At 30.0% G+C, this 9,223-nt stretch overlaps 1 protein-coding gene across 1 annotated transcript; it reads right to left on the bottom strand.

Moving 5' to 3' along the window:
- Window positions 1-394: 394 nt before the first annotated feature.
- Window positions 395-7,500, bottom strand: LOC117691334 (bacterial dynamin-like protein). The gene is made up of 6 exons (XM_066072484.1): window positions 7,398-7,500; window positions 6,911-7,101; window positions 6,237-6,511; window positions 5,151-5,297; window positions 1,331-1,534; window positions 395-403 (listed from the first exon to the last, which is right to left on the bottom strand). Exons 1-6 carry the CDS (start codon window positions 7,481-7,483, stop codon window positions 395-397), a joined length of 912 nt encoding a protein of 303 aa, XP_065928556.1. The 5' UTR covers window positions 7,484-7,500.
- Window positions 7,501-9,223: the final 1,723 nt, after the last annotated feature.

The raw sequence follows: 9,223 nt of genomic DNA, 5'->3' as shown, positions 1-9,223 counted from the left end.
TCTATATATTCCTATGTACAACTTCGACTCCCCATTGTGGCCCCACCCTACCCCCGGGGGTCATGAATTTCACAACTTTGAATCTACACTACCTGATGATGCTTCCACACAAGATTCAGCTTTCCTGGCTTTCTGGTTCTTGAGGAGAAGATTTTTGAAAAATTCTCGAAATTTTTCATTAATTTCTAATTATCTCCCCTTGAAAACAGGTGTGACCCTTTATTTTCACAACTTTGAATCCTCTTTGCCTCAGGATGATTTGTGCCAAGTTTGGTTGAAATTGGCCCAGTAGTTCTTAAGAAGATGTTGAAAATGTGAAAAGTTTACGGACAGACAGACGGACAGACGGACGACAGACAAAATGTGATCAGAATAGCTCACTTGAGCTTTCAGCTCAGGTGAGCTAAAAACGGAAGCATAAGTTTTTAACCACAATTTGTGACTACGCCCCTTTAAAAAATCTTTGTAGTATACAAACTGCAGATCAGATCTGTTATATATTATGTTTTGTATATACTAATTTTGGCTTTAAATCACCCCCCCCCCCCCCCCCCCTAACAAATGCTTAAAGGGGCATGGTCACGATTTTGGTCAAAAATTATTTTTCCAAATTTAATATTTACAATGCTTCAAAAAGGCATTTTTAATAGGAAACTGAAATTAGATTGTCATAATTATGTTGAGTTATAAGCGAGTTACAGAGCTGGAAATTCTTCACTATGTAAACAAAGCGTTTGGTTACATTTTGAACGTTGATGTAAAAATTTTAGGTTTAAACCTAAAATGAATGAGCTAAACGTTAGGAATTGTTTTATCTATGCTTAAAATAAATAAAAAGAAATGCATTTCTAAAGCATTGTAAACAGTAAAAACCTATATATAAAATTTGACCAAAATCGTGGCCATGCCCCTTTAAGCTTAAAATTGTTTTCCTCAATATCCTTTTACATACATTTTCATTCAAATGAAATAGATTTGGCCAAAAAATGACAACGATCATCAAACCCCCTTAATTATTTTGTAGTAAAACCCAATAGTAATCAAATTTTCTTGTCAAACATTTATAATGATATCGTAGTTTGAACATATACCAATTGCAGATTAAATATATAAGGTATGATCCGTATAAAATTTGATGATGAAAACAATCGAAACTTCGAAATATCACTACATGTTAACTTTTTTGTTGTTTGGACGAACCCCTTGTACATTCACTTCTTAAAACATATTGAAGGAACGCTTTGGTTTAAATAAAAAGAATGTTCAAGAAAATTACCACTGTTAATAATTGTTAAGAATAAATAAGATTTTATATGAACATTGAGATTACCGAAAGTTGAAGAATGCAATCATCATCTACATCTCGCCAAACAGTTCGAAGACTTTTCTTAGCATTTTCTGTATATTTGTTTTTCTTCAATTCCGTCTCCATGAATAGAGAATCCCATTTGTTCATTACGAAAATAACGTCATTTGGACTAAAACTAACCATCTGGTTTCGTAGATTTTGCACATGTGTTAGAATGGGAACAATCTAAAAATTGTGAAATGAAAGAATGTTTACAAAAGATATATCTAAAATGCCTGATTATACAAACGTGTAAAAATGTTTGACAAGGTATAGTGCTTGCATTTTCTCACTTTAAGGAGGCCGACTTGAGTTTTTATTGTGAATTTTTTTGCGCATTCTTGTAAAATACAGTGTATTGATGCATTTTGTGAATTATTTTTTCAATGCAATTTATCAAATTGAACACAAAAAAATAAAATACAAATCAAAAATTACATTAATCAAAAAAAAAATTACTTTTCAATATATATTTGATTGAATCCATTTTACCTATCTACTTTTGTTTTATTCAAAATATATCAAACAATTAAGTACAGTTTGGTGCATTTCATAGTTTGAGATGATTCCCATTAAAAACAAATGGTAAAATTTAGTATCTATTTTACATATAAGGAACAAACATAATACAATGTTACATATTACAATGGAGGATTATTCATATTGTACTATTTTTAAAATCTGATTTGAAATGCAGAAAATTACATTTTCCTATATATTCTCATATTAAATGTACCCGTATTTTCAGATGACCCTTAAAAAGAATCAGATGATTTTTTTTAACTAAAAAAAGTTTTATATTGTATTTGTTTTCAACCAAAATAACAACCACAAAAGCCTCCTTAAATAACATCAAAGCACTAATTTTATGTATAAATACGCATCATATAAGTATTTACCCAGTCTTCTTTAAAGATACATGACAGCGATTTGATTTTCATGTTTATGTTTTTCAACAGTCTTACTTTTACCATTTTATGGCAAACGAAGCAGCTTTTGAACTTAAAAAACATTGCATAACATATATAATTGTGCTTGTCTTTGTTTTTTCTTAAAAGATATTTCATTTAGGGTTATTTTATAAAACTTTCAATATCAAACATCAAAAATATACAGACACGGGATCATAACTCTGCCAAAAATTAAAATTATAACTTTATATGCCAATTATCTAAAATATTTTTTTATGCGTGGGAGCACATTGGTAACAACGTTATTGTTGACAAGCCAATCGTGTTAAATAGTTCGTGTAACGTGGGTTATCGTTCGTGTAACGTGCGGGATCGTGCGTGTATCAGTTAAATCAGTTTGCGGTTTTTTTTACCATGCGTGATCGGGCGTTTTTTTCGTTTTGTTTACGGAATGCCAGTTTTAATTTTTAAACAACGAAAATTATTTTTTTATTTAAACAATGCAACAATGTGAATTTAAAGCTTTTTTATAGAAGAACTTTGAAAATTGTCAACATTCATGTATCATGTCAGTGTTGATCTGTTTTAACTAAATGTATTCTCTCTTTCGTCGTAAAATACATTTAGTAAGTACTTCAACAACTTTTGTAATCAGCCTTTATCAAGCATCCATTTTATCTTGACACATAGTTTTACTCATATTAGCAAGAGAGACACATTGCATGAAAGCGATCGAACTAACTAATTTCCCATTTATAACTAAACAGTTACCCCCAAATTTGTCTAAAAAATGAGAATACGATACGCATTCCTCTCTGGAACATTGTATAGACATTTGGAAGAAATTCAATTTATTTCGACGCCTTAAAATTTAGAATAAAAAGAAATGAATCAATTATGTAGCATAAAATATAAAATATCGATTGTAAAATATCGATATTCTTTGGAAAAAGGTAACAAATTTCCCTGTATCACGCATAAATAAATCGTATGAAAGAAATCGGATTAAATAAACATCGATCCACTTGTATGTAAATAATTTTCTGTAGTAATGCATTATCTTCATTTCTTTTACACTTAATTTTCTTTAACTTATCATATAAGTTTATATTCGTTATGGGGACCAAAAAAATAATTTGTGTTTGAATTCTATATATTAGTGATATTGTTTACTCGTAAAAAAAAATAGCGCATAGCTATTGTACATGCCGCTATTCAATAAAAACAAGCATATTGTAGTACAAATTAAAGCAATACGCTTCTTTAATTCTAAACTTAACAAGGGCATCGCTTAGCGGAGCATCCCCTCGCGACATGAGTTATTGTGTGTAGAGATGCATTATTAAGGAATATAAAGTTATGTTAATGGCAAAATCACATTCTACTAACCCTCCATTACTGCAAAAACTACATGTTCTTTACCTGTGCTAGATCTAAATCCCAAAGATTTGAACTGCTTACTTTCACTTTGGTTTCAAAGAAGTGAAGCGGAAGATTGATATTTCTTACTCAGCAATTTCGAATGAAAACTCGTATACAAGGTTGATTATGACATTGATTTAATGAAATAATAATTTGTAATAGTATTGGTTTGGAAAGGCACATGCATTTTTTATTTTACAGAAGTGTGCAATCTATAAAAAATTTTGCTTTTGAACGAATTTTGTCATCATGTATGCCCCCTCCTTTACAATAGTGTAATTTTATCTAAGTTTTTGAATAAAAATTTGACCAAATAATATGACATTGCATTTGTTTTAATCTTTTGCAATGAGGCATATTTGTGCAAAGGTTGAGGAAATTCTATTGGAAGGTTTTTCTTTTAATTTACTAAAAAAATGAAATGGAGTGCACACACACACACACATACGAACACACACACGCACGGTAGCGATGCTATACCCCCTTCGCAACAAGTTGCGACAAGATAATCAAAGTACCGAAGAACTGACGGGAGTTGATTTTATTGATGTTTATTTATTTTAAAATCAATGTTATGTTATTTTGCATGACAAGTACAGGTAGTTTCTAATCTGTAGTTGAATTACGCACATTTTCATAATATGAATTTTCGGACTTTTTCGACAGAAGAATGTTGATAAAATTCCATATGAATCATGTAAGTAATAATTAAAGATGCATGTAGAATAAATTCAATCAAACTATGTATCAGTGATAAAAATATTTCTGGAAAATTTATGGATCCAAGCAATATTGAGCTCTCGTCTCGTTCAACCAAACGCTCGGCTATTGCCGTTAATCCCCGACAAGCAAGAAAGAATCTCTGCTTGTCGGAGATTTACGGAGACAGCCGAACGTCGAGTTGAACGAGACTATATTGAGCTCTGGCGTAAGAATACATTCAACTATAAAAAATATCTAAATTGTTCGTACGATTTAAAATCTGACTATTTTCAAGGTATTTATAAATATGTTTCCTTGAAAAACAATGCTTTAACATACATTATTTCGAATTTATCAATTATTCTCAAGAACTCATTTTTGTCAGCGGCGATGATTTGTGCTTTGGTCCAAACACTGTTTCACTTTCGGTTTGTCAGAGTAACTGCATAGGAGAGTTAATTCAAATCAACTCCCAAAAATTAATTTTAATTTTGTGTGTTTATTGGAGTAGAATCGTTCGTTTATGAGTTTTATCGTTATCGTTCGTGTATCGTCAAAATTCCGTGAGTTAGTGATTGTTCGTGTATCGTGCGTGATCGTTCGTATATCGTGCGTGATCGTTCGTGTATCAGAAGTGTGCCTGTCGTTTGTCAACAATAACGTTGCTACCACTGAAAAATAATTTGGTAAAACCAAAATGCCTAGAGTATTTTCCACATCAAAATCAATAGATGGCACTAATAACTTAAGTGATCTAAATGGTATACCCTATCATCTTGAATTCCACCAGCAGCTGCAACATTTATAACAAAGACAATAGCGAGAGCATTTGGAATATATTCAATCATCTTCTCCGCAACCTTCTTCTGCTCGTTATCCCCAAAACCTGGTGTATCTACAATTATTACGTTTCCCTGAAATAACAAAAAAAATTAAGGAAGAACTTCTTTCTGGTTATCGATTTGTCAAAAGTAAGTTTCGTAAAAGGTAAACAAAAAATAAATAAGCTGATACTAACATTTGGTAACATGGAATTATGTCTAATTACAGGGAGACTCCTACTTCTTAATATTGATTTCAAATTAAGTGTATACGGTTTTTGCTTAGTTTCACGAATTTTGAAGCACATAATGGCTGCTATAAATATCCGCTTTAAGAAATATTTAAATTGATCCTACCATATTGTATCGATTAGATTAATGTTACATTATTACATATGTGAGGAACCATTTTAACAAATTCAATGATGATTAACACAATAATTTTTTCAAAAGGAGTGAAATAGGCCTAAGTATTTTTTTTTAAAGAAAAGAAGATTAAGGAAATCATCAAATACATGTACTTAATTAAGTTTGGGGCTCTTATAAGTAGATACTGGAATATTGAAAAGTTTATTTCAAAAAGTATTTAGTACGGTAAATATTATAATAGTTTTATACTTTTTAACTACTCTTCGTATCTTGACTTTGTTACCCTTAATATTGTGGGAATCAATATGTAGTGGGCAGCTTCATATTCATTTGTACATCAGTGTGTAATTGAAAGTAATTGAAAAGGATTTGGAATTGCATGCCTTTTTTGAAAGTAATTAATTAAATAACCATTACATGTAATTGACAATTTGGTCAATTACCCAATACTTTCAAGTACATCAAAATTTGTAATTATATACTCTCAACCACCATTACAAATTACCATTACCACATCAATGACATGCACTGACATATAATAGCAATGTCATGTTTGTAAAACAGGCAAATATCAACAAAAAATGATTGAATTCTACAAAACAACGCCGTTTTTTAATTGTGTATACTCATTACAATACGGAAAGCAATTTTTAATACATTTACCTGAAGCAAAGGAACTGGCATATGAATATCAACGTAGCCTATATTTGGGTCGTTTGTCTGAGCAAGGGTATTTAATTTTTCTGCCATAACCTCTTTGCTTTGAAAATACATCCGGTCTATTTCATTCTTGTCTTCAGTGTCATATGTAGTTATCATCAAATCTTCAGAGTACTTGACTCTGCATACTCTTGTTGTTGATGCGGTCACACCAGTAGGTAAGATCGTATCGCCAAGTATCCTATTGATGATGCTTGACTTCCCACTACTTGTTTCTCCTTAAAAATGAAACATGTAAACAAAGAATGAACAATCATTATGTTTTAAATTTGTTATCGTTTTACAGAGTTAGATCAAACATTTAGTCTATACAGCAGGGTTAGGGTAACCTGTTTACTCTCTTTTTCAAAGCCAAAACGAGGAACATATTAACATATGCACAAAATGTATGTATTTTATAGATTATCGACATCTTTGTGCAAGTCAGCTGGAGACGTAGACATAGAACCAATACATAAAGAAATAAATGACAATGGTAAAAATAAAACAACTGCTTGTGTATTGATAATTTTTACAACCTAGTAGCATGTCCATGTTTTACATTGTAAGAAAATAAATCCCTAGCAGATATTTAGTATATCAAATCAACTAAGTTTTTCCTTTATTTCAAAAAGTACCAGCAACAATAACTGAACAGTCTGTCTTCGCCAAATCCTTTTTTCTTAATTCTAACGATTCCTCTATTTCTTCCATATTATATCCATCAGGTCTAATATGATTGTTGAAGTTTTCTTTAGAAACAAATGTCTCTATTGATTCCAATACTTCACCAACAGTTTCTTTAATAGAACTGTAGCTGCAAACCTGTCTGGGTTAAAAGAAGAATAACGTTCTGGAATTGTGTATATTTTTCTAACAAAGAAAGCAAGAGCCTGGTAATAATTCACATGCAATCGCGAACAAAAGGATTACTGGTTTTTTTTTCCATGAAGCATCATAGTATTCAATTAGTTTATTTTTTTATAAAAAAAAAAATAGACTGACAATGTAGAAAAAAGTATTTTAAATTTTCCTTAGTTCTTTTAACATTAACATTAAACAGATCTCAGAAAAAAGATGATAAATATAAAGTTTTCTTTTTAAAATTAAAACTGATATACTTACCGAAAATCGCTACTTAAGCAACTGTCATCATCATCACTTTCCCGTCTCTTTCCTGTAGAATCAACATTTTCATTTGAAGTTGCCATGATTTTTGTGTATATCACCTCTCAGAAAATGTTGAGGATATATCCAATAAATTCAATGATCTGTAAAAATGAACAATAATCTATCTATCTATATATCTAGCTATTTAGCGAGCCATATATCTATCTAAAACTATATTGGCCGGTATTTTATCGTATTATCTTTTCAAAACAAATATGCAATCGTTAAACTGTTTTACAAATGAATGCAACAAACATTGACGAGATTATTTTTATCGTAGTCACTTGACTCCGTGTATAAAGAATGGATTTACTGATTAAACCTAAGTACGCTAGATCTATTATGAAATTTTCGAGACCCAAATGAAGGTCAGCCATTGAATATTGTTCGAACAAAAAGCATATTGGTTTGACAAGTGTCCGTTTAAAATATCTTTAAAAACCAAACCAAACAATGTTTCAAATAAGTATATCGCAATAAAAGATAATAACGTCCAAACTCATTCATACAAGACCTTACGTGACCAGCGCAATAGTCAGATTATTTGAACAATGTTATGTAATTTTCAATTGTATTCATTTTGTGGCAAAACGAAAGTGAAATTTCAAGAGTAATATCTAACACAGTAACGATTTTAGATTTGCAAAATGTGGACTGTAATAAAACTATTTTTGTTATTGATGAATAACATCCTTATAAAACGAGTACTAAATCCTTACCTGCAACATATGCTGAACGTATCGCTTCAGAAGAAGAAGCGGAGCGGTAGTCGTACAATTTAGCCCTATGACGTTTAGATTCAAAGAAAAAAAATATTAATTTATAACATTTCAATCAAATCGTCAAAATCCGTAAGAGAGAATACGATTAAGTTTACTTATATACTTTTATGTATTTTTATTCATAATTGGTCATTATAAAACGTCAATTAAATTTCACCTTGATATTAAATAAGTTAATAAACTGATAGTTTAAAATACAAAAAATAATAAATATATAATAATAATAAAATATAGTCATAGTAATTAAACAGTTTAATAAGAATTAGTGTTCTAAGTATTAAGTTTTTTTTAATAGATTAACTTTTCTTAAAATATAACATTTTGGACTAACATGAAAATGGTAAAAAAAAATATAATTAGAGAATTATCTTTGTTAAAATTGAGTAAAATGTGGAAAGTACAAATAACCGTTACTTAATGCAAAAAAAATAACTGTCTTTTGTTTTATATATTCTAAACGTCATTGGTACTTGAAGATTTGCCAATTTCTTTTTATTTTTTCTCAGTTAAGCTTCGCTTATTAATCATCAACGAAAATTCCTCAAAAAATTCCTGAAATCGTCTGGAATTTTTGGATTTTACAATCTTGCACTGGTGCAATACATTCACGCTAACGGGATCTTTAGCTTATGTTTGCACAATATCATGTTTGCGTGGATAAACTCAGAAATGATAATACAAATACGGGTAAATTTTATTGGAAATTTGCTATATATTATTATGAGAGAAAGTATAAATTAACAAATATACATTTCAACTAAGTATTCACTGTTGTCTTCGTGATGATAAAAATATTTCATTACATATAAAAAAAAATCATATTATATTTCTTAGGAGAGTGAAGATAGAATATGTTTTATCGTAAAAATGAATATTGTCCTACAGACCTAGTTTTACGATAGAATGCATTCCGTGTATTGTCTCTGTAGCAAAGAAAATACGTTTACGTTGGTGAAAAAGTGTTGTATTCTTCCATTATATGGATTAAAAAGTTTAGAT

The sequence above is a fragment of the Magallana gigas genome, chromosome 9 (assembly GCF_963853765.1).
Source record: "Magallana gigas chromosome 9, xbMagGiga1.1, whole genome shotgun sequence".
NCBI classification, from domain to species: Eukaryota; Metazoa; Mollusca; class Bivalvia; order Ostreida; family Ostreidae; genus Magallana; species Magallana gigas.
This window is presented reverse-complemented; position numbering and strand designations above follow the sequence as displayed.